Source organism: Protopterus annectens, chromosome 4.part0 (genome assembly GCF_019279795.1).
Source record: "Protopterus annectens isolate FY-2018-M chromosome 4.part0, PAN1.0, whole genome shotgun sequence".
Lineage (NCBI taxonomy): Eukaryota > Metazoa > Chordata > Ceratodontiformes > Protopteridae > Protopterus > Protopterus annectens.
In genome coordinates, this window is record NC_056733.1 from 1,700,696,448 (window position 1) to 1,700,723,500 (window position 27,053).

General features: G+C 38.9%; 1 protein-coding gene across 5 annotated transcripts in view; it reads right to left on the reverse strand.

Annotated features, from left to right (window-relative positions):
• The window catches only part of RMND5B (required for meiotic nuclear division 5 homolog B), a 993,687-nt gene that overhangs the window by 568,553 nt on the left and 398,081 nt on the right, over positions 1 to 27,053 (reverse strand). For all 5 annotated transcript variants that reach the window (XM_044069428.1, XM_044069429.1, XM_044069427.1 and 2 more), the window contains exon 5: positions 659 to 759. In XM_044069428.1, the coding sequence (XP_043925363.1) occupies positions 659 to 759 (101 nt within the window). The remainder of the gene's footprint in view (positions 1 to 658; positions 760 to 27,053) is intronic.

The following is a 27,053-nucleotide window of genomic DNA, read 5'->3' on the forward strand; positions in this document are numbered from 1 at the left end:
AGGCTATTCTCTCTGCCAACCCTCACCAACAATCTCAGCCTATTCTCAAACCCGGATCACTAGCATTGCATATGGATGCCTTGTCACAACACCAACATGTTAATACATGCTAAAAACAAATCATACATCAATTATTAAATGTAAAATACAAACTTCAAAAAAGTACAGATATCCATTTGACCACTGCAATATTGCACTTGGGGGGTGGGGGGGTTCATGACAAAGACATTACTGCATTACCAAGGACTAAGGTGCTTGTTAATTAAACATATCATGTACATCCAGTCATGCCTTAATGCATCATCAGATGTTTCAGAAAAAAACAAATTATGACTTAATCTTGTAGAATGCTCCACTCCCCTAGAATACATTAAAAAATGATTTTCCTTGTTATGGTGTACTTTTTTTTTGAGTTTTTCATCTCCTAGTTTCCATTAAAAAAAGGGTACTGTTCAGCTGAACACCTTGACTCAACAAACAAAATAAAAAAAATATACATATTTTTATATATATATATATATATATATATATATATATATATATATATATATATATGTATGTGTGTGTATATTATATTATATTACACTATATAAAAATGATGCACATTGTGCCTTCCCTGCAAGGATTATCTACAGTGTTACCCAAATATATTACTCACTCTAATGCAGGTCGGAGATCTTGATTTCGAAGTGCTTCTAAGATTCTGTTCAATTCCACAAATGGCTGTTTCAGGCTTAGGTCAACACTGAGCCCAGACTCCTGTTGAAAGAATATAAACAAATGACTAATTTCTGGATCATAGGATGATTTGGAAATAGTGCATGATAGATGCACTGCAATCATCATCATTAAATTTCATTAACGGTCTACAAAAACATTTTAACAAGGGTGTGTACACTTTTTATATCCATTGTATTCATTTACTTACTTGAGAGCCCAGGCCACAGGAGTCCACTTTTACCTTTGAACTTATTACAAATACAAGAATATATTATAATTTATGGTAAACTACATTATAAAGGGTCATATTAACTTGTATACTGCATATTAAAAACAATACTCCAACAGTATATAAATAATTTAATGCAACATTATTATTCAGTACTAAACACTGGCAAGTGGGTGCTGATGGTCTCATTTCTTGAATTTATCGATGTACAGCAGATATAAAAAGTGTACATACCCCTGTTAAAATGCCAGGTTTTTGTGACATAAAAAAATGAGCAATAGACAACACAAAAAGCCAGCAAGTATTGGCCACAGTCGCATCCAAATTTCTTTATTAAATAAGGTGAAAGAAATTTCACCTTATAAGTCCATAGTGGTAAAAACCACAAATATTCAAACCGGTTTCGGCTCCGAGGAGCCTTCTTCAGTGAGATACAAAAAGATCAATAGAAAACCAGAGTATCAAAATGCATACATATATAAATGATTAAACAATGCCTAAAGACCAATCAAAACCAAGCATAAAGACTTGTTATAATTGGTCATTAAGGCCAGGTGAAAACAGAGCTCCAAGTTTTATAATCCACCTTCTTTCCTTGGAGCTTAGCAATTGTTGCCAAAAATGTTTGTCTTTACATTTCCCCTTAATACAATCAATAATAACAAACTTAAATGAAGCAGAAGCATGTATTAAACAATGTTTATATAATGCATTACTTATGCGTTTGTTTTTGATGTCACTCAAATGCTCACAAATTCTAAGGCGGAAGGCTCTGGAAGTCTTTCCGACATAAAAAGCAGAACAATTGCAGGTCACCAGATAGATGACCCACTCAGTGTTACAATTGGCCCAAAAGTTAATGTCAAAAACATCTGAAGTATTTTTACTACTAAATTCACAAGTGCGCAAGACACGTATACAAAAGGAGCAATGCCCACAGGGCATGCATCCAACAATAGGTTTGCCTGAAATAGACAACTGGGTGAAAGGGGAAGGATCAGAACCAACTCTTTTATAATGGCTAAGTTTAGAGCCAATGGTCTGTCCCCTTCTGAATGAAAACGAACATGTCTCAGGAAGTAGAGAATTAAGTTTCTGATCAGCTTTCAGGACATTCCAATGTCTGTTTATAATGTCTTTGAAACCCTGTGTGTTACGTCCATATGTAGTTACCAGACGTATTGGTTGTGGCTTAAGAGTATCATTTTGATCTTTGTATAGTAACAAATCTTCCCTATTTGTATTGAACACAGATCTTTTGGCTAAATGCACATGACCTGGACGATAACCCCTGCTGATAAATCTACGTGTCAAATCCTCCTGAGCCTCAAGGAATGATTGTTGGTTAGAACAGATTCTTCTAGCTCTTAAGAATTGTGATTTGGGTATATTCTGGATGACATGTTGTGGGTGGAAGCTGGTAGCATGTAATAATGAGTTGAATTCAGGGAATTTCCTGAACATACTGGTTGACAGTGTATTGTCCCCATTTCTCATGATTTCCACATCGAGAAATACTATTCTGGACAAATGATAAGTCAGCTTGAATTCTATCCCCCATACATTGTCATTAAGATACTCAAGAAACTCCATAAGATAACATTCATCAGCTTTCCACACCAACCAACAGTCATCCAGATAGCGACGCCAAATGTCCATCTCACACATATAGATATTATGATTGTAATCATAAATAATGATTTCTTCTATATATGCCATGAAAAGGTCTGCATATATGGGTGCAAAAGATGCACCCATAGCAGTACCCTTTGTTTGCCAGTAACATGAATTTTGAAAATAAAAAACGTTACTGGTCAAAACATATTCAGTAAGGCAAACAAGAAATGTGTTAAATCCAGGTTGGTATAAACCTGATCTAACCAACCAATAATCCAACGCTTGTAAACCTGCCCAGTGAGGGATGTTGGTGTACAGGGAGGTAATGTCCAAGGTGCATAATAGCCATTGTGGTTCAAGTTGGGAATTGTTGATTATATCCAAAAATTGGGTGGTATCCTGGATTCTTGCTCTAATAAAACCCAATAGAGGTTTTAAATAATGGGTTAGATATTCAGACAGTGGTTCCGTAAGAGACCCATGTCCAGACACAATGGGTCGACCAGGTGGATTTGTGGCATGTTTATGGATTTTGGGTAACAAATAGAGATATTGTTTTTTAGGTGATGCTACCATTAGTTGTTCTTTGAGATGTTGTATAATAATACCCTCATCAACAGCTTCAGTTAAAAACTGAGCAATTTTACACTGAAAATGGGGTGTGGGATCCAAAAACATCTGCCTATAATGTTGTGTATCACCCAATTGTCTCATGGCCTCACTGTCATAGGCAATCTTATCCAGTACCACCACCGCTCCACCTTTATCCGCTTGAACAATCACAAGATCCTTATTGTCAATAAGTTGTTTCAAACTAGATATTTCATCAACAGACAAATTATTATAAGAAATGGGAAAATCCTTGAGATGACAATGTATGTCCCGAAGGACATTTTTTTGGAATACCCCTACTAGATGTGACATAGGTGGATTAAATGTCGACTTCTTGAACTTAAAGTTGCAGCATGCATCTGCAGATGTGTCACGATCAGTATTATGAAAAAACAAATTTAGGTTCAAAGTACGACAAAAATTAGTCACATCCTGAGCCAAAGACTGTTCAGAAACAAAAAACCCAGGGACAAAATTAAGTCCTTTATTGAGTATTTTAAGTTGGTCATGAGTCAAATCAACAGATGAAATATTGTGGACATTCTGATGAGAACTTATTGTTGTGTCATGACTTTCAAGAGTGCCTCCAAATTCTGTTTGGATGTTACATTTCTTATGTTTCCGCCCCCCTCGTCTGTATCTAAAATGGGAGGGTGTAAAGAATTGTCCCTCTTGGCTTTGGGTGACCCCTCTCTGGAGTGTGTATCAAATTCCCCTTCGGTATTAGAGGAAGTATCCTCACCAGAGGTACCATTGGAGAAACCAAAATTTTTCTTAAGGATAGATTTGGGCCTTTTTCTTTTGGGAGTGGATGATCTTTTATCATACTTGTTTTCATCTCTAGGTAGTCTAAAAGAGACATTCTTCGATGTATCAAAAGGTTTACCCCTCTCATAGTCACCCACATCCCTAAGAAATTTTTTTATTTTTCTATCCTTAAGGGTCTTTTCCAATGTAGACAATTCTGTAGTAAGTGTTTTAACCTGTATGTTGAATACATCACAATTTTCAAACTTAGTAATATCAAGACAAACAGTTTCTAAGTCTTTGACACCTTGTTGTACCTTACGCTCATAAAAATTGGCCAAAGCATCCACAAATTTGGAAGAAGCCAACTGTTGAATATGTCCCCAATCCTCAATAAGTTGGTCATCAATATTAGAAACCAAGGGTTGTACCTTAACCCTAAGGCCCCGTGGAGTGATGTGTTTCTGTTGGTATGCTTTAAATAGACGTAAGTGCCACACATTGTTTCTAACCATCTTCATATGTTTCCCCAATCTGTCAAAAAATATATCACATTGTGCGTCCAGGTCAGTGACCAGAGCATCAGTGGTGGATGAGGAACCATGTTTATCTAGTCCAAACACAGAAAGATCATCCACATCCACAGATAGACCCTGTATAATAGATGCAAGAGCCATATTAATAAATTCAGTAATAAGTCCAACCAGACCAAAAATGAAACAAAAAATGTATCAAAAAATTAATACCAAATAGATAATGTCCAGAAGATGCTCCGCTGATATCCAAACAGACAAAAGACTACAATAATTGATTATATCTCATCAGGCCAAAAAAGACTATGGTGATATATAAGCAACCATCCAAAATCAATTATAGATCCATCCAAAAAAAGACCATTATACACCTGTTACCAATGATGGAAATATTCAAAAACATCAATTGGAAATGTGCATAAGTCTTATAGATGAATCACCAACTTGATTAACCAATACAATGAAGCAGCCAAGCCAAACCAACAACTTCCTTCAAGATGTCTTGCTGCGTATTGGTACAAACATATATAAAACAAACCATGTGTAGTACATGTTATACTCAAAAAGTTCTAACACCAATAAAACACATTAATCAGGCCCTTATACATATGAGATATCATAACACATGTCTTGGCATATTAGCCAGAACGACTTGGTATTATGTATTAATATCAAAAAAATTTCTTAAATCAGTAGTCTATGTCAAAGACAATCAGCAGAATCACCATAGATGGACACATCCATACAAATTTGATTATATATGTTTTTTCATTACAATGGTAAGGTTGGCATCAAAACTGTTATGGCTCAACAATATAAAAATATCACTGAAATGGATCACAACATGTATATATAATATTTATTTAATAATCAAATAGTAAAACAGATCCCTGAATAATCAGTCTGTATTCATATGAATATAACAATATATTGAAATATAACAATGAAAATCAAAACAACTAAGATATTTGAGGTTTCAAAAACACAGCAAAAAATGCTGTAACTGAATTCCAACTATAAATATGTGAAATTCAACAGAAACCTGTGAAAAATGTACAAATTGCAAACAGAATCACATAATAAAGGCCCAAGATAATCTGTACCGAACCATTATAAGTGCCAATTGTAAAGTGAACACCAAAATACAAACACTGGTTAAGTAAAATAAAAATACACAATGATATCAATTGAAAAAAGCCACATTAACAAATGTAGCAATGAACTATAAAGAGCCGGGAATAAATAGCCCGATAATACACCTCAACTATCTGGAGCGGACTAATATCTATAGCCTACATCAAATTGTAACCACCTGAAAATGGAAAAATGCTGAGATATTTAATCCTGGAAAATATATATAAATATCTAGGATGTTCGCTATAACAACGAGCACCATACCCGGTCAGAACAACCCTATAGGAATGTCAGCAACATCAAAAAACGATGGCAAGATGGATATGATAGCAAAATATGCTAACACCACATATAAGTGTTGACGAAAACATCCGTAATATAAACATAAATATAAGATATAAGTGCAGAACTAAGCTGCAATTAAGCCATTCACCATTAAACTGGTGTACAAATTGCTTTTTGTAATGCAAAGACAGACTACCAGTCTTTCTGAATAAAACGAGCATCAATCCAAGCCTATACGGAGTAATATACAGGTAACCATAAGGTTATCATTACAAAAAGAAAGCCCTATTTTTGGCGCCAAAATGGATTAAACAACTGGAAACACCAAACAAAATCAATAATCCCCATATAAAAAATTATTAGTGCTGCTAATACACACAAATGGATATAGCAACCATAATATGGTTGAACCCAACCATCCCCGTTGAAAATCCAATAATTAGTAAATTTAATAAGCTTACCCTCACCTGTCTCGTATCAGTATAGGCTTGGAAAATGAATAGTAATCCAATGCGAAAAACATAAATGAAAACTCAAAATGGTACAATACAAATATAAATGTAAGTCCATTAGGCTGAAAACGAAAACATACTGTCAGCCAAAACTGCCGTTCACATGAAAAAATCCTCCAGTATGAATGGTGCTGTCCGCAAGTCCGCAAATCAACCAAACAGGAAGTGTTTGAACGTAGGGGAACGTAAAAGACAAAACACAACCAAACAACATAAAACAAACATACATAAGTTATTCACTATTACTTGTACAATAATGTACAAAATATGTCCAAACTTCAAGTAGAATCATCCCAATACAGAGGTTGAGTGATGAGAAGATATAACTGCTGAAAACAGAACCGGATGAGACGCCAGCCACCAACGGTTCCCAGCAACTGAGAAAGGCAATCCAAACAAAAGACAATTGCCCGTGGAACCCTTGCACGGCCAAACAGAAGTAATAGACAACACAAAAAGCCAGCAAGTATGGGCCACAGTCGCATCCAAATTTCTTTATTAAATAAGGTGAAAGAAATTTCACCTTATAAGTCCATAGTGGTAAAAACCACAAATATTCAAACCGGTTTCGGCTCCGAGGAGCCTTCTTCAGTGAGATACAAAAAGATCAATAGAAAACCAGAGTATCAAAATGCATACATATATAAATATAAATGGGCCAATTGTAACACTGAGTGGGTCATCTATCTGGTGACCTGCAATTGTTCTGCTTTTTATGTCGGAAAGACTTCCAGAGCCTTCCGCCTTAGAATTTGTGAGCATTTGAGTGACATCAAAAACAAACGCATAAGTAATGCATTATATAAACATTGTTTAATACATGCTTCTGCTTCATTTAAGTTTGTTATTATTGATTGTATTAAGGGGAAATGAAAGACAAACATTTTTGGCAACAATTGCTAAGCTCCAAGGAAAGAAGGTGGATTATAAAACTTGGAGCTCTGTTTTCACCTGGCCTTAATGACCAATTATAACAAGTCTTTATGCTTGGTTTTGATTGGTCTTTAGGCATTGTTTAATCATTTATATATGTATGCATTTTGATACTCTGGTTTTCTATTGATCTTTTTGTATCTCACTGAAGAAGGCTCCTCGGAGCCGAAACCGGTTTGAATATTTGTGGTTTTTACCACTATGGACTTATAAGGTGAAATTTCTTTCACCTTATTTAATAAAGAAATTTGGATGCGACTGTGGCCCATACTTGCTGGCTTTTTGTGTTGTCTATTACTTCTGTTTGGCCGTGCAAGGGTTCCACGGGCAATTGTCTTTTGTTTGGATAAAAAAATGAGACCACAAAAAATAATTTCAAAACTTTTCCCACCTTTAATGTGACCTATAACCTGTACGATTCAATTGAAAAACAAACAAATCTGTTAGGGGAAAAAATATAAAAAAATAAAAAATGTACAATACGCTGGTTGCATAAATGTGCACACCCTGAAACTAATACTTTGTTGTGTGTGCACACCCTTAAACTAATACTTTGCTGAAGCACCTTTTGATTTAATTACAACATTCAGTCTTCGTGGGTACACACCTGCCATCAAATAAAGAGACTCTGATTAACCCCAAATAAAGAGACTCTGATTAACCCCATATAAAGTTCGGCTGTCCTAATAGGATTTTCCTGACATTAACTCAGTTGCCGGCTACAGCAAAAGCCATGGCTCGCAGAGAGCTTACAAAGCATCATAGGGATCTCATTGTTGAAAGGTATCAGTCAGTAGAAGGGTACCATGGAACATAGTGAAGACAGTCATCAAAAAGTGGAGAAAATATGGGACAACAATGACGTTGCAAAGAACTGGGTGTCCCTCAAAACCAATGAAAAGACAAGACGAAAACTGGTCAGGGAGGAGACCTACAGCAACACTGAAGGAGCTGCAGGAATTTCTGGCAAGTGCTGGTTGTGTACTGCATGTGACAACAATCTCCCATATTCTCCATATGTCTGGACTACGGGGGTAGGGTTGCAAGACGGAAGCCTTTTCAGCAGAAAAATGGAAGCCTTTTCAGCAGAAAAACATCCAGGCCCAGCTAAAATTTGCAAAAGAATACATCAAGTCTCGCAAAGCATGTGGGAAAATGTGTTGTAGTCTGATGAGACCAAGGCTGAACTTTTTGGCCACAATTCCAAAAGGTACATCTGGCGCACAAACAACACTTCTCATCACCAAAACAACACCATCCCCTCAGTGAAGCATGGTGGTGGCAGTATCATGCTTTGGGTTGCTTTTCTTCAGTTGGAACTGGGGCTTTAGTCAAGGTGGAGGGAATTATGAACAGTTTCAAAAACCAGTCACTTTTGGCCCAAAACCTTCAGGCATCTGCTAGAAAGCTGAAGATAGAGGAATTGTTTTGCAAATTTTAGCCAGGCCTGGATGTTTATCTTTGTAAGAAAAGACTTCCATCTTGCAACCCTGTGGGGTGACCTGAAGAGAGCTGTGCACAAGAGATGCTCTCGCAATCTGACAGATTTGGAGAGCTTTTGCAAAGAAGAGTGGGCAAATATTGCCAAGTCAAGATGTGCTATGCTGACAGACACCTACCCAAGAAGACCGAATGTTGTAATTAAATCAAAAGGTGCTTCAACAATGTATTAGTTTAAGGGTGTGCACACTTACGCTACTAGCTTATTGTATGTTTTTTTATTTTTTATATTTTTCCCCGAACAGATTTGTTTGTTTTTCAGTTGAATTCTATAGGTTATAGGTCACATTAAAGGTGGGAAAAGTTTTGAAATGATTTATTGTGGTCTTATTTTTTATATCACAAAAAACGGGCATTTTAACAGGGGTGTGTACACTTTTTATATCCACTGTATATATCATAATGACTACATTTAAAATCACTGTAGTTTGCTGAACTAACTATTCCTTAGAGAACAGTTTGGCAAATGTGGTTGTGAAGAAACAATTAGAAGAGAGGCAACTGATAAGTATTTTGCTTAACAGGTGCACTTTCGATATCTATATACAACCTAATAAAAATTAACTGGTTAGTAACTGTGGATGAGAGTTTGCACCATACTTCCATGTCCATGTACAAAAAAGGCATTTGAAGAGCTGGCATAGTATTAGACAGGCATGCTTAGAGTTAAGACATAGTGAAAATTCTGCCTTATCAGGTACAGCTAGTAGACACAAGCGTCCCTTTGCAGGGATGAAGGTAGAAGGCTAGAGAATTGTACTCTGAACACATGAATGTCAGTGCTTGTAAGGAAATAACACTGATTTAGGAGTAGGCAAACTGCTGTTGAGTTAGCAGTGGCCTAGGAATACTTGTTTTCTGCAGTGCAAGGCAGTAGTGTGCTGTTTTGATGAGGACAGAATGTAACTGCAGGGTCTGTTAAGACAAACATTACTTTATGTTTTCAGAGAAGTTCAAGACTGGAAGTGACTATGTAGTAAAAGCTATTAGGATCAATCAAGACAAAGAGTAAAAAGATTATGCAGAAAAGAAGCTAGTAGGATAGACTTCAGCAGTAAACCTTTCAGCTTTTCGGTGGGCTTATTCTTGGGTGGCATAGAGAGTTTAAATGTTTGCTTAAATTCACATATGGCTTATGGGTATGCATTATTAAAGTGTGTGGGCCGGGGGGGGGGACAAATCCAAGTCCCTAGGCAATTGCATTTGATTTGATCAGTAACACTGCCATGTGAGCAAAACTGCGGTGGTGGTGAGGTTGTGCGTTAGGCCCGGCAAGCCAGCATGTAAAACTCTACTGCCAATCATTAGCGGACGGAGTTACTGCCATGTGAGCAAAGAAACAGGAAAATTATATTAAAGAAAGATGATCTTTCATGCATTTCATTTTGAGGAAGCTAGAGGCAAGTTCTACTTCTGTGAGCCAAATGTTTACAGATTAATAGTAAAGCATTCTCTGATGAACCAGCTGCTTGGGAAATTTAAAAATCTTTGTTAGTGTGTCCTAAATCAACTGATAATTACTACCATGGTCCAAGGGGGGGAAACACTTTTCTGAATAAGCAAGGAAACTAATCATTACCTGTAGGGTAGTAATAATAGGGATGCTTTTAATAAGGGAAAAAGAACACAAATTGCCTACTATGGACCCTTATGGGGACTCCCGATGGCACAGCTACTGGGGCTGACTCAGAAGTTACAGCTCTGCAGATCATTATATTTCATGTTAAATCCATGAACAACAAATGGGTTTGCTTAAAAAAAATGTGCAAATGTACAAAGCATTGGCCAAGTTAGCAAAGATGGCTGCTGATGCCATTCTCAAATCTGTACGTATACTTTGTTGAAAACCAAGCAGTTGAGGTACAGAAGTTTACAAAAATCTGTACAGGTAATGACAGAGGGGACCTGTGATGTTTTAGCTGCTAGGTAAGTTGCATGGGACCTGTGATGTTTTAGCTGCTAGGTAAGTTGCATTTACTTATTTTATTTGACATTTGTTTACTGGGGTGGTCCGACTAGGTTTACAGAACCTGTTTTCAGCAGAGGCCCAGGGAGAAAAGCTCCACATACAGTACAATCCAATACAATACAAATGACATTAGAAATACTATACAAAAATAAGTTGAAAGACCATAATAAGTTACAATATATTACAATATATACTACACATCTAGACAATAGTAGTCACTCTCACCACATACATAGCCTATGAATAGATAGTGTCCCAAAACTAGTATGTAGGTAGTGCACTGTATGATACTGACTGTTTTACTACATGAAAAAATAGAAATTAATAGCTATAACGTTAGTGATGCAGAAAGATAGTGAGAGAGTTGCGAATGGAGGCATTGCAGTCTGAGCAGTAGCTTAAGGATATGCTATAGAAACAGAGAAGGAGTTAGGAGAGCCTTAGGATCTTGCAGACTATGAGGGAGTGAAATGTGACAGAAGAGGATGAGGCTAATGTGGAAGAACAGGAAGAGCTGAGATTAGGCAGGTTTTATGCACGAGCAAAGCCATGTATTTTTGAGATGATTTTTTAAAGAGGCTTTGAAATGGTCCTGGTTTGGCCAGGCATAGACCCGGTAGCTAGAGGTAGTGAGATTCCACAGTATAGAGACAGAGTACGAATACAGATGCAGATTTTGAGACAGCTAAGAGATTTTTGTCTTCTGATCATAGGGATTGATTTGGTGTGTAAGGTGTGACTAGATTGGCTAGTGCAGGGCAGGCAGTAGGCTTGAAAATAAGGTTGTACAAGGTGGACAGCTGAATAAAGGCAAGTTGGTTGGGAAGTTTACGTCAGTTTAGTTCTAGTAGAGGTTTACTGTGGTGTGTAATATTTAGAGTTTGTGGCAAACTAAGCAACTTTGTTGTAGCACTGTTCCATCTTGCTTAGGGTAGAAGTTTGTAAGTTAGTTAGGACAGGAGCACCGTAAAGAAGGGAGGGAAGTAAAAATGTTTTTGCAAGAGTAATTTTGGTTGCTGCAGTAGAGAAATGTTTGTTTCTCAGTTTTTGATAAGTTCTCTTTACATTTTGCTGTATATGGGAGTCAAATGAAAGTTTATGGTCAATGATAACTCCTAGAAGTTTGGTTTCCTGCACTATTTCTATGACTGTGTTGTCAGATGCAAGGATGTTGAAATGATCAGTGACAGAGGTGGTGTTTTTTGGAGTGAAAGAGTACTAGTTTAGTCTTCTTTGGATTAAGAAAGAGTTGGGAATTTCTTAGCCAGGATTCAACTGCAGTAAAGGACTGTTGAATTTTTGAATGTAGTTCTGGTAGTGATTCAGCAGTACAGATTATGCTGGAATCATCAGCATACTGAATGAGGGTTTCACAGTGAGAGGCAGTGTGAAGGCTGTTTGTGAGAATGTTGAAGAGCAGGGGCCCCAAGGATGGATCCTTGAGGGACTCCAATAGGTCATGCAGAAATTGCGAGAGTTCATTGGACCATTTCACTGATTGTTTACGATCCTTGAGGTAGCTCTGACACCATTTTACTGTGTTATCTGAGAAGCCTAAGTTAGACAGGGTGTTCAATATTAAGGGGTGAGACGCTGTCAAAGGCCTTGGAGAGATCAAGAAAAACTGAGTCTGTATAGCATCCTGTATCTCTGGCCTTGTTTACTGTGTCTGTAAAGGATAACAGAGCTGTGGCTGGGTCTGAAGCTGTGTTGGGATTTGGTTAAAAGATTGTTTTGCAATAGGTATTGCATTACCTGCAGATGGATACCTCTAATAATTTTGGATATGGGTGACAAGATGGCTACAGGACAGAAATTGGATGGTTCAAAAGAGTTGCCTCCTTTACGGATGGGGGTGATGTGAGATTGTTTCCATATGATAGGTACTTCTGATTCATAAAAAGGCCTACTTATAAGGATACTGATTGGGTAGGCAATTGAGTTAGCAGCTAGTTTGAGGTAGTGTGGTAGAAGATTATCAGCTGAGGTGAAGCAGGGTTTTAGTTTTTTTACGGGTATGTGAAGGAAGGCATTATTAAAGTATGTACAGAATCATTAAGGAGCAGTCATTTAAAGGCTGTCTGGTCTATTTCATTTAAAAGATTGCTGAATGTATGCTGACAAAACTTAATTGCGTTCCTAACTGATTTTACAGTGTGTACTCTTAGCTGTTGGGAGTTTGTTCTAAGGGAATAAGCCAGCACATGATTGTTCAGGGAGCTAGACAGTATACCAGAAGAGGGGTAATTGGGGGGGTGGGATACTAGGATCCAGTCTAGAGTGGATTGGCAGGTAAGATCTTTGCTGTATCTTGTTGGAGTATTGATAAGCTGAGAAAAAAACACAGATTTATACTATTTGTGGGGGAGCTGGAAGCTATGGTTTTTGCCAATCTATATTTACATCTAAGATTATTGTTTCGAGGTTTATTGTTTGGGATGTCCAGGATAAAATATTTTCCAGCACTGGTATACTGTGAGCTTGTGGCATAAATATTACTAGTATTCAATCCCTTTTTGATGTGTTGAGGTTTAGAAAAGAGATTAGTACCTCAGCATCAAAAAAGCTGGGTATGTTACTGGTGTAGGGTGTGATATTGAACGTAGAGGGATATAGAAGGGCTATCCCTCCCCCACCTTTTTATAGATCAATTGCCATGTTTTAGTAAGGGCTAGCATGTCAGGTTTATTTTGATCAATCCAGGCATGCAATGAGGCTAATTTATTACATACACGGTTTAGTGTCAGTATGTTTAAATCTTTGGGGTTACTCCTGTGGTGAGGAACTGAGAATGGGCCTGGGTTAGGCTGTACGTCTCTACATTTGAGAAGATAGTTAATGAGAAACGAGTTCCATGGGAACTGTTTTTTATTAATAGGTGATGGTATCAAGTGTGGCTTCATAGGAGGTGAGGAGGCCATTCTGTGGCTTGAATAACATGGGAGGGTACAGGGGGAAAGCTGGGAGGAGATATCCGAGCAGCTGTGTTGTTTATTGGGGAGATGGTTGGAGGAGGGCAAGGACAGAGTTGTAGGGAGGTTGAGAATTAAGAGTAAATAGTTTAGGAAGGTTAAAAGGAGCATGCCAACTGTGAGGGTGGGTTTAAAAATAGTAACATTTGTATTTAGGTGTTAGAATGTACTACCAGATGTACACTATCTAGTGATATGTGAGCAGCTTAGTTAACGTTGGAAATGTTTCGACTTCAGGGTGGGGTTTGACAATGTGGTTAGGTGTTTTGCCTTGTGGTTTGTGATAAGGAGGGGTGGGGGAGATGCGACTGGTCAGTGGTAAAATTATGGTACAATGTTAGTTTGATGTGTGTACAGTAGAAGAGAAGGTGGCAATCAAGGAGTTAATGTAAGATAGTTTGAGGTGGTGATAGTATGGAGATGGTGAAGAAGAGTAAGATGCCAAGAAGTGTAGTAGGGGGGATGAGAATTCAAGGTGATGGATGCAAGGGAAAGCAGACAAGTTTGGTTAATTAAAAGTAGGTAAGGTGTGAATGAAATGTGTGCGGACAAGGTAGAGTTATACATAACTGGATCATATGAATAAGGGGGAGTGGTTTGCTTGGCATATTGGCATATATGAGTAGAAGTGCTGGGGGCAGGGTATGGGAGTGGAGTGAGCGAAGCGAACGGCGAGGGAAGAACCCCCACCAGATGGTTTACCACCAAAAACAATCAGTGAGGTAGAATGTTCATGGATACAAAGACAAAGTCTCTGAACTCAAAATACTTGACATGAGTCACAGCATTTAATTTTATGGTTATGGGCTCTTCCGAATCTTTGCAGGGATCTATTACACTGATAAGAGTAAAATATGCTAAAATGTTAACTTAGCTTCACCTTCAGCAGTAAAAGGCCTGTGAGTGTGATGGTAAATGGGGATGGGGATATCCTTCCAGGAGATTCAACACTACAAAACAGAACACACTAAGGCATGACTTAATTATTAGTTTGAGTTTTGGAAATTGCCTTACATAGATTTAACTCAATGTATTCTTCCTTGTGAACATTTGCAACTGCAGTTAAAATTCAGCTGTGCAAGTTCTTTAGGTACAGGGATATGAGAATTTTTGCAGCAGTAGTAGTAGTCAGACTTACTATGAGCTTGGTTCACTGGGGAGAGAGGGAGAAAGAGAGAGAAAGAAAAAAATTAATAAGGACTGCTTAATAGTTGAACTAGACTAGTGCAGTATTTGTCTATATTCAGCCACATTAAGTAATGTTTGGCAAACAAGGGTAGTGCATTATATTTCACAGTTGTGCAATTCTGCTTTCTAGCCTTTAAACAGGGAAATAATAAAGCTAACAGGAGATATTTGTAGGTATGCAAGTATGGGATTACTAAAAACAAAAATGGTGGTTTCCACAGTATAGAAGGACAAAGAAAATTAAACCAAACTACCAAGAGGTATGTGTTTACATGCAAGTAAGGAGTTACTGAGATGTAGGTTTACAGATGTTGGACAGACAGGTAGTACGCCTGTTAGTTCCCACTCTTTGCTACACACCAAATGTAAATGCAATATTTAAGCATTTAGAAAAAGGCAGCTAGAGTGTGCAACTTATATAAAAAAAATAAAAGCAACCCTAGCCAATGACAAAAGTCTTCAAAGACAAACTCATATATTAACAAATCACATACATTATCCAGTAACTGTGCTGTTCATAAAAACATAAACTTAGGTATTATAATAGAACCCATCAGTAGACGTGAGTAGAAACATAACATACATGTATTACAGTTTAGCAGAGGGAAGAAAAAAATTCCAACACCACTTAGCCAGACAGCAACACACTACAGACTTGATGTTAACTGTAGTACAAATAGCGCAAAAAGTAGATGGCTTCACTGAGTCCTACTGTAAAACAGCCAGGAGAAACTTGCTAATGTAACTGCTACACATTAGCAGCAGAAAGCAACACTTAACTGCTAGAGTAACAATGTCAGTAGAAACTTGTTGATATATTTACTACACATCAACAGCAAAAGACAAAAAAACTTGTTGATATATTTACTACACATTAACAGCAAAAGACAAAACAAGTAGCCAGAATTTAACACAGTAAAATCTTATTTGTATTGCTCTATTACAAGGTTGAACCAAAACTAAATAAACCATAACTGTTAAGAAAATACAATAATCCAATGTACCGTCTTCTAGAGTGAAGCAGTTGGATGGCGAGAACACTTGGGACATATGGTAGAGAAGCGCTGAATTAGGAGTCACTAAGGCAAAAGTAGTGGGGGAACAAGCTGAGATGCAGGGGGGGCCAGTCAGTTCCTTCAGTGGAAAGCAGCTACTCCCACCCCCACCCCCAAGATGGTTTACCACCAAAAACAATCAGCAAGGTAGAATGTTCATGGACACAAAGAAAATAACTTATAAAAGAAGAAAAGAAAAAAAGAACCAATAAAAGAAAATAACTAATAATGGAAACACATATATGCAGCTTTTCTATGTGTTTGAATACTGCTCAAAGGGGGGAGAGAGAGAGTTGCATTGACCTAAAATATTCTTAGAATAATGGGCTAGCAGTTTCAAGTAAGGATACAGGGGTGGCAGAATTACACAAGTTAGGAAAGGAACCAGCGTGCAGCAAGACCTTTATGATGTGCTGTAGCAAGACAGATGTGAAGGTGGTGTAAATGGGTAGACATATATGACATAGGCTGTACAACTACAGGTGAAAATAAAGGTATATAGATTTTACCATCTTGGCCAGTGACTGGCTTAACAGGGAGATACAAATTGCAATGAATTGGAAGTGTAACAGTGAAATCTGGTTTAGAGTGATGTTTGGGTTGGCATCAACATTTACAAAGCTGGTGGCTAGTGTGCTTGCTGTGACAGACAAGTTATATGGATATTATCTTGCAAGACAGATATTTTACTGTTGCTTTTTTGAGAGTTTGTTGAACTTACTCCACAGAAATTTTAGGTTACAGCTAAGGACAGTATTTACAAGCACAATCTAGATACAAGGAATAAGAATGTTAAACTCTTTATATAAGCATGTGGAAGCTTAGATGATTTGGTTTATCAGCGTTTTTGTTTTACTTGTACAGTAATCTGTAGGTGTACAGAAGGTCTGTCATGTCAAAGTTGCTGCCGAATTAAAATTACTTTGATAAATGTTTTCTTTGACTACTTCTTTGGTTTTAAAAGTAAACCAATAATGGGTTGTAGGTTTTATTCTTTTACTACAGGCTGGGCAATATTTTAAATGCCCAAAAGATGTTCAGGAAATGTTGAAGTGCTGTAACACTGTCAATATGGGACAATGCAAATAACTACTCAGTGCTGGCCAGTTCTAGCAGAAGAAGATGTTTTTAAATCGGTAGGGTAAAGTAGTTTAGTCTGTTGAGCTATTGAGAGGAGAAAAGAAGTTGTCAATATTAAAATTCACGGCTGGGAGTAGAATTTTGAGGGTTGGGAGTATGCATAGGATGTTGGTGATGAACCAAAATCAATAATGGCATGGTCACTTATAATCATCTGGTTGGCGCTCCTAAAATTCAGAAGCTAACCAGGTCCCATTTCTGCATCCCAACCCTTAATTGTACACTGAGGAGCATAAACAAACAAATAAAAATAGAAAGAACAATTCTTATTTGTAAAACTGTAGCAATAAGCTTGCTACAGCTTATACCACACATGATGCTTATGTACTGCACAAAAGCAGTATCAAAATTTACAGAAATAAATATTGGTACTGTACTGACAACTGGTCAGCATCTTTCGATCACACTTGCTAACACCTTTGGCCCTGCCCCACCATATCTATTCTACTGTTGAATACTATGGAAATGTTTACTGTTAATGCAGATATAGAAATGTCAGTTTGGCCCATGGCCTGTAAGGTTAGGGAAGGTAATGGTTAGGTCGAAGGATAGCACATTTGTCATCAGAAATAAACTAACTCCTAGCATATTACTTTAGTTGTGGCTCTGGTATTCCTTGCAACTACTGATAATAAACTAAGGGATAGCATTCTGGGGTTTTAACAAAGATTCATTACTGGACACATCTGGTAATTGTGTTATCAGCAGCCAAACTTACAGGATGCAAGCTGTACTGAATGAAAACAAGTTGTAATAATAAGACCAGATTTATTTATTTTGCATTTGTTTACCAGGATAGTCCAACTGGGAAACCGGACACAGGTCCTTTTTCAGCAGAGGCCAGGGGAGAAAAGCTCCATATAAATAAGCTCAACATACAGATATTTACAGTTTATACTAAAGTAAGAAATAACACGAGCATGACAAGATCACATATTAGGCAGTTATTACATAAGGCAAACTGTTTTAATACATACAAGTTCAGCATGCAGACAATTTACACAGGAGTATGAGATATCACGAGAAAATTGCATATTACACATTTCAGTTGGTGGAAGTAACTGCAATATTGTTAACGGCCCATGTGAAAGAAGACAGTTGACATATTTACATGTTTAATATTTTGACTACAGTCAGTTGACATGTACGTGGGTTACAAATTACTATGTTAATATTTATTATGAAAGAGGCCAGTTGTATAAAGTAGTTGTATAAAGTAGACAAAAAACTGCCAGCACCAAATGCAGTGTAAAGCATCAAAAAGCATCCAAAAAGCTGATAAGTGAGGTATATAAACTTTTATTGAATATAATAAACACCCAGACCGGTTTCAGCCAACAGGCTTTCCTCAGTGGGAATAAAAGAATATTGACTGTGAAGTGACACACACACACATATATATATATATAGCATGACTCATCCAATAGGATTCTTCCCAAAGTGTCCTTCCCCACATTCAAATTGTTTCCTATGTGAGAGACAAAGAGAAAATAAAAAGTTATACAATAAAATAACCACATACTCATTGTACATTGTGATAAGTAAAATTTAAATAAAACATATAACTTTATAAATGATCATTCAAGCTGGGTGAAAACAAAGCCCCCAGTTTAATGATCCAATACTTTCTCTTTTTTAGTGAGAATGGAATGCCATCCTTGCTTGTTGGATCTATCACCAAGAATTCGGTCAATGATGGTAAACTGGAATCTGGCTGAATTGTGTTGTATACTATGTCGGAATAGGGCATTGGTCTCCCTCCTGGTTTGTATGTCACTACGGTGTTCAGACATACGTAATCGAAGTGGCCGTGAAGTCTGTCCAACATAGAATGAACCACATCTACACATTGCAAGATATGCCACCCAATCACTGTTACAATTGCCAAAGAATTTGATATCAAAAATTCTTATCGATGTCTTTGCTGGTGAAATGTTTGGATGTGAAAATGAATGGACATGATGAGCAATGACCACAATGGTATGTGCCCCATAGTTTGTCGCCTGTCATAGTTAGTTGGTGATGTATGGCTCCAGCCGAACTGACCCTCTTAAAATGTGAAAAAAATGATCCCAATGTCCTCCCCTTTCTGTATCCATACTTACATACATCACCAGTCCAAGGTGTAAGCTCCTCATTGGCAGTAAGAATATTCCAATGCTTGGATATAACATTCCTAATAAGGTTAATGTTACGTCCAAATGTTATGGTGAACCGTATAGATTCATCCTGATCAGTCCGAGTCTTGTCAGAGTATTTGAGGAGGGAGGTTCTGGTAGAGTTGAGAGCAACTTGTTGAGCACCCCGGATGTCAAGTTCTTGATAGCCCCTAGCTCTAAACCTGTTGGCCAGATCCTGCTGAGATTCATCATAATCGTTATCTGAAGAACAGATTCTGTGAATCCTAAGGAACTGAGACTTGGGTATATTTCGGATGATATGGTTGGGATGTATACTGGTTGCATGTAGTAAGCTGTTATACTGAGGGTATTTGCGGAATGTTTTACTACGTAAAGTGTCATCTGAATTCCTGGTTATAGTCACGTCCAGGAAGTTAATCTCATTTTTGTCATGAGTGGATGAAAATTCAATACCCCATTTGTTCTGGTTAAGATATAGAACAAATTCTGCTAAATATTCTTCATCAGAACACCAAACCAACCAACAATCATCCAAATATCTACGCCAAATATCAAGTTCCTCAAGATACAAATTATGTGTTGAGTCATAAATAAGATGTTCCTCAACATATCCCATGAATAGGTCTGTGTATATGGGGGCAAAAGATGCTCCCATGGTGGTACCCTTAAGCTGCCAGTAACATTCTCCCTGAAAAAAGAAAACATTTTTATTGAGAACATGTTAAGCCATGCAGACCAAGAGTGTGTTAAAACCTACGGGATAGAGTTGTGATTTGTCTAACCAAAATTTAAGGGCTTCCAATCCAGCCCAATGTGGTATGTTCGTATATAGAGCCTTGACATCCAGGGTGCAGAGCAGCCAGTCGGGTTCTAGTTGGTTGCCAGCAATAATGTGCAGAAATTGTGTAGTATCCTGTATTCTGGCACGAATCAGGCCTAGTAATGGTTTGAGATATAAAGTGAGGAACTCTGATAATGGTTCTGTTAATGAACCCATACCAGATACAATTGGTCTTCCAGGAGATTTGTTGAGACATTTATGCATCTTGGGTAGCAGGTATAATGTTTGTTTCTGTGGATCCTGTACTGTGAGATGTGCCTTCACTGTATCAGATATAATACCCTCAGAGACAGCCATTTATGCATCTTGGGTAGCAGGTATAATGTTTGTTTCTGTGGATCCTGTACTGCGAGATGTGCCTTCACTGTATCAGATATAATACCCTCAGAGACAGCTAGATCCAAAAAGTTGTCAATTTCTTGCTTAAAGTTAAGAGTGGGGTCAATAGGCATCTTCATGTAATGGGAAGGGTTGGAAAGTTGTCCATTTCCCTCCCCCAGATAATAATCCGTATCCATGATAACTACTGCCCCACCCCTATCGGCCTGAGTGATGACAATATTTTTGTTGTCCCTAAGCTGCTGCAATGCCTGTTGTTCAGTGTTGGTTAAATTGTGTTTTAAGGGCGAAAATTGATCCAACTTGAAATTGAGTACCACTTGTTGAAAGACTGCTACATTTCGGTTCATGGGTGTCAAGGGTGGTACAAAATTGGATTTATGAAATTTACATTCGTTAGATCTTTGAGCGTCAGTTCTGGTTAGTCGATTTGGATATATAGCTGTTTTCTAGCAATAATCAGTGTGGTTTGGAGTAAACCCCAAAATGGAATTGTTTTTGGTGACAACAGACTGTTGGAAACTTCACTTTACATGCTTTAACCGCATTTGTATGCTTCAACAGCACTCGTACCATTTCAGGAATGGAAGGGGACGCCATGTTGCTATGTTGATATATGGTATTGTGCCTACAACGTTTTGGGTCATAATAACCTTATCCAAAAGTCATTTGCCAGCTTACCTATATAGCTATACATGCCTTTATTCTAAGAAGCATTTCAGCATTTTTCTTGGTCATCCTGGTTTGTTTTGTTGAGGGAATCAATCTCATGACAGGAATCGTCATATGTGATTATATTGGCCAACAAGTGTTTTTCGGTTAAATGTGATTGCAACAAAACAGTTTGGTTTGTCAAACAAAAACACGGAATCCATTTTTTAATACAACACAACTATGAAACTACAAACTTTCTTACAGAAGCATTCGAGCTAGTTGGTTTGGATGCACACATCGGGAACCAAACTAATTCTGGACATTTTTGTTACCGTTTCATTATTCTCATAAACCGAACAGTAGCTGTGGTTTATGTTGGACTCCAGGAACTTGGGGGACATTGTTGCATGAAAAGTACAGTTTTGTACCTACCATAAATGTAGATGTCCGAACTGGATAGCATCTGCAGTCATAACAACTGGGTTGTCCTGTCGTCAGGCAGCCCTTCAGTCGGCCGGATTCCAAAGTCCGGGTCCGGCTTCGGCTGATGTCGCACTTCACCCGACGTCATCTCTGTTGGTCTTCGGTTATAAAGGCATCAGCCGACGCCATTTTCCTCAGTGTTTCTTGCCCCAGATGCCAGTAGCCCTCTTGGAGGCTAAAATTTGGATAGATGCCAATGTTTCCAAAAAGATAGAGGTAAACACAAAAATAAGCATGTATGTACATATATACAAACAAATACACCATAAAGACTCCCCACCAGCTAGCTATTAGGAGGGTAAAATACCCTAGGAGTACCACAGAGGTGAAGGAGGGAGGGTAATCCTGACTGCAGATGCTATCCAGTTCGGACATCTACATTTATGGTTGGTACAAAACTGTACTATGTCCTTCATGGATGCATCTGCAGTCATAACAACTGGGTAGAATACCATAGCCAACTAGGGAGGAGGATAAAACTAGATTATGGTGTGTTTAGGATCCCTTGCAGTACAGCAGTGGCAAACCCTGCTCGGGATCTGGAATATAGAGGTAAGTTATAATGCTTGGCAAATGTATGCACGGAGGTCCAAGTAGCCACCTCAATAATGTCTTTGGTTGCCACTCCTCGTAAGAAGGCTGTGGTAGTGGCTGTTGCCCTTGTAGAATGAGGTCTTATGTTCTGTGGAATTGGTTTTCCATGGAGGGAGTAACAGAATCGTATGCAATTTCCTATCCATTTGGAGATTGTCTGTTTGGAAATAGCTTTTCCTTCCCTTCCTGTTGCATAGGCTACAAAAGTTGGTCAGTCTTTCTGCTATTTTTTGTTCTGTCCAAGTAGTAGCGTAGCTGTCTATGTACATCCAAGGTATGCAGTATTCTTTCCCCTCTGTTTTGTGGGTTGGGAAAGAAGGTAGGTAGGTGGATTGCCTGGTTTAAAGACACTCTGGATACCACCTTAGGCATAAATGTAGGATTAGTCCTCATGGACACTCTATCTTGGTGGAAGATTAGGAAGGGTTGCACTGCCATTAAGGCCTGTAGCTCTGAAACCCTCCTTGCTGAAGTAATTGCCAGTAGGAAAGCAGTTTTCCATGACAGGTGTTGTAGGTCTGCTGTTGCTGCTGGTTCAAAGGGTGATAGTGTCAACTTTTCTAGCACAAAGTTTAAGTCCCAAGTTGGCAAAGGTGGTTTCCTTGGAGGTTTTACATTCTTGATTCCTCTGAGGAAAGTACAGTTTTGTACCTACCATAAATGTAGATGTTCGAGGATCCACATTGCTGCAGTCCTAACTATTGGGGTAGTCCGCTGTCCAGTCGGCCCGAATACCAAAGTATATGGCTGACGTCGGTCAAGGCGCATTAGACTGACGTCAGTACGTCAGGGTACTAATGCGCATGACCGACGTCATATCCTCAGTCTTTTCTTGCCCCAGATGTCAGAAGACCCTAAAAAGACAAGGCCAAAACCAAAAACTCCAAACATACCTGCACCAAAAATATGTACAATATATACAAAATTACCAGAATATAACCTCACCTACACAACCACCCCTAAACACAGAGGGGAAGGAGGGAGGCTAAATTGGACTGCAGCAATGTGGATCCTCGAACATCCACATTTATGGTAGGTACAAAACTGTACTATGTTCTTCATTCCACATTGCTGCAGTCCTAACTATTGGGTAGAATCCCAAAGCAGAGGTAAGGGAGGCTGGCAAATCATAAGGAAGCAGGAGCTGACAACATGCCTTGCAAAATAGCTGTGGCAAAACCAGCCCTAGACTTAGAGTAGAGAGGAAGGTGGTAATGCTTAGAGAAAGTATGCACTGAACTCCAAGTAGCTGCCTCCAAAATATCCTTAGTTGCCACCCCTTAGAAATGCTGTTGAAGTGGCAGTAGCCCTAGTGGAATGAGGCCTAATCCCAGCTGGAATCTCCTTGCCATGATGGGAATAACAAAATGCAATGCAAAACCCAATCCACCTAGAAATAGTTTGTTTTGACACAGGCTTGCCCTGAACTCAAAGCAAAAGAAACAAACAACTGCTGAGACTGCCTAAAATCCTTAGTCCTGCTTAAATAATAACGCAATTGCCTGTGTACATCTAAAGTGTGCAAAATCTTTTCCCCTTTATTTTGGGGATCTGCATAAAAAGTAGGCAAATGAATAGTTTGGTTTAAAGCCACACTAGAAACCACCTTAGGCATAAAGGAAGGATTAGTACGTAATGATACCCTATCCTTATGAAAATCAAAAAGGCTCAACCGCCATAAGGGCCTGCAACTCAGAAACCCTTCTTGCAGAAGTAATGGCCAACAAAAAAGCAGTCTTCCATGACAAATATTTCAATTCAGCAGTAGCCAGAGGCTCAAAAGGTTGTAGAGTAAGTTTCTCCAACACAAAATTGAGATCCCAAGCAGGAGTAGGAGCTCTACGTGGGGGTCTTATATTCTTTGCCCCTCTAAGAAATTGCTTGAACAAAGGATGTGAAAACAATGGTGGGTCACAATCATAGTGAGCTGAAATTGCTGCAGCATGAATCTTAATGGAAGAGAAAGACAAACCTTTGTCCAATAACTCAGTAAGATATTGAAGAGCCACACTCAAATTAGGCTCAGAAATCTCCAAATTCTTTGCTGCAGTCCAAAATAAAAATCTCTTCCATTTTTCTGCGTACACTTTCCTTGTACTAGGTCTTCTGGCTTCCATAATCACATTTAAAACTTGTTGAGGAAGTTGAGACCTGCTGTCTTTCAAAACAGAATATGCCAGGCTGTTAGATGAAGAGAGTGAAGCTTGACATTGAGCAGGTGACCGTCCCTCTGAGACAACAGGTGTGGAATCAAGGGTAAAGGCCATGGAGGCTTCCTTACCAGACTCCTCAGTAATGGGTACCAGTGCTGCCGAGGCCAATCTGGAGCTATTAAAATCATCCTTGGCTTGTCTTGTCTGACCTTTAGAAGCACCTTTGGGAGAAGAGGCAAAGGTGGAAAAGCATACACATGAAGATTTTTCCAACTGAAAGAAAGAGCATCCACTTTCCAAGCTGTGTGATGAAACCTCTCTGTGCAAAACTTTGGCAGCTGGTGGTTTAGTGGAGAAGCGAACAGATCTATGTCTGGAGTTCCCCATGACACTGTCAATTTTTGAAATACATGAAGATCCAGTTTCCACTCGTGGGGATCCATGATTTGTCTGCTTAACACATCTGCTAAGGAGTTCTGTGCTCGGCAGAAACCTTGCCTGAAGAGTTAGTTGCAAGCTGAGCGCAGTCTCCCATAAAATCATTGCTTGCCTGCACAATGGGTAAGAATGTGTTCCCCTTGTTTGTTGATGTACCACATGACAGTTGTGTTGTCTGTTAGAATCAACACCTGCCCTGGAAGAAGTAACTCCTTGAAAGCCATTAATGCAAACTGGACCGCTAACATCTCTTTCATGTTGATATGTAGATGCTGTAGTCTGGCAGGCCACTTGTCTTGTATCCACTTTCCATTTAGATGAGCTCCCCAAGCAATGTCTGAGGCATCTGTCGTTAGAATCTGACTCGCCTCTGGCCGGGTCACAGAGAGTCCCTTGTTTAGGTGACATTCCTGAGCCCACCACAAAAATTCCTTTTGAATGCAAGGTATTATTTGAATGACAGTGTCCAAATCCTGGCAGTGCTGTGTCCATACATTTTTGAGATACCATTGCAGCTTCCTCATATGCAGTTTGGCATTGGGAAACACCAGAATACAAGATGCCATGAACCCTAAGGCTTGAAGGACTGTCCTTGCAGTCAGCCCGGACTGAAGAGATAGTTGATGGAAGTAACTGGAAAGATTCTTGTGTTTGTCCGGGGCTAAAAGGCCCATCTGGGCTGCTGTATTCAGTCTCACACCCAGAAAGCACATGTCTTGAGAGGGTACTAGACTGGACTTTATTTCATTCACAGAATACCCTAGGCATCTTAGCACTGCTATCACATATTCCAAATGCTGTAGAAGGTCTTCCTTTTCTTGAGCCAGAATCAGGCAGTCGTCCAAGTAAGGATAGATTTGAATTCCTTTTAGCCTGAAGTAAGCTATCACTGGAGCCAGAACCTTTGTGAATACTCTGCGCGCAGTAGATAAGCCAAAGGGCAATGCAGAGAACTGATAATGAGAATTTCCAGCTCGAAAACGCAGATACTTCCTGCAACTTAGTCTTATAGGCACATGAAGGTAAGCTTCCTTGAGATCTAAAGTTACCATCCAGTGATCTCTGCCCAGCAGAGGTAAAAGCTGTTGTAACGTCAACATTTTGAACTTGGGAATGTCCAGATAAGTGTTGAGGATAGATAAATAATTGGTCTCCACGTGTTCCCCTTCTTCGGTACTAGGAACAGGCGAGAATAAAATCCCAGGCCCCTTTCTGGCACAGGAACTGGCTGAATGGCCCCTATTTGGAGCAACAGAGAAATTTGCTTGTGAGCCTCTGTTCTTTGTAAAGGAGGAATGTCTGGCATGCCTTTGAAAGGAGGCAAGGTATGGAAATAAAACCTGTAACCGTGGTGAATGATATCCAGAACCCATCTGTCTTGGGTAATTAAATCCCAATTTTCTTTGAAAAGAGACAGCCTTCCTCCCAAAGGTGCTGCCAGGCGAGAATGTACTGGCAGCTGAAAAGGCAGGTCATTGGGTCTGTTTACTTAAAGGACTGACCCCTGCCCTCACCAGAAGTCTGAGCAGGTGAACTCCCTGTTCTAGGCCTAAAAGAACCTTGAGCTCTGCCCCTACCACGTCTAGACCTACCCCTAGACTGGGAATCATAAGCAGGATAAGTCCATCCCTTAGTAGGCCAATTTCTACTAAACTTCGGAGGCTGCACCTGCAAAAATCCTTAACAGTTTGCATAGACTTAGCCTTGTCCTCCATTTTCTTTAAAACTGCTTCCACAGGCGAACCAAACAACACATCAGACTGTAAAGGAGCATCCAAAATCCTTGTTTTAACATGCTCAGCTAAATTCTGATCCCTCAACCAGGCGTGCCTACGAAGAACAGAACCAGTGGCAGCCACCCTCGAGGAGGCCTGCACAGCATCAAAACCACACTGCAAGGAATGCTTACCCACCTGTTCAGACACATGAACTAAATCCTGTAACTCTTTGCACTCAATACCTTCAGCCAGAGCATCCACCTTAGACTTCAATTGTGAAAGGAGATAATTCTGATATTTTAACATATGAAACTGACAATTCAACGCCCTCATGGCTAAAGTGGAAGAAGTATACACTTTCTTTCCCCATCTATCCAAAGCCCTCGCCTCTTTATCAGGAGGAACAGGATTTTTAATAACAGAAGCCTTCACACCTTTAGGTCCCTGAGAGACAGTTTCCGGGTCTGCCCTAGGACTCTTAAAAAGATACTTATGGGCTTCAGGTACCCTATAGTACCTATCCGGTTTAACTGGGGCAGGAGGCAA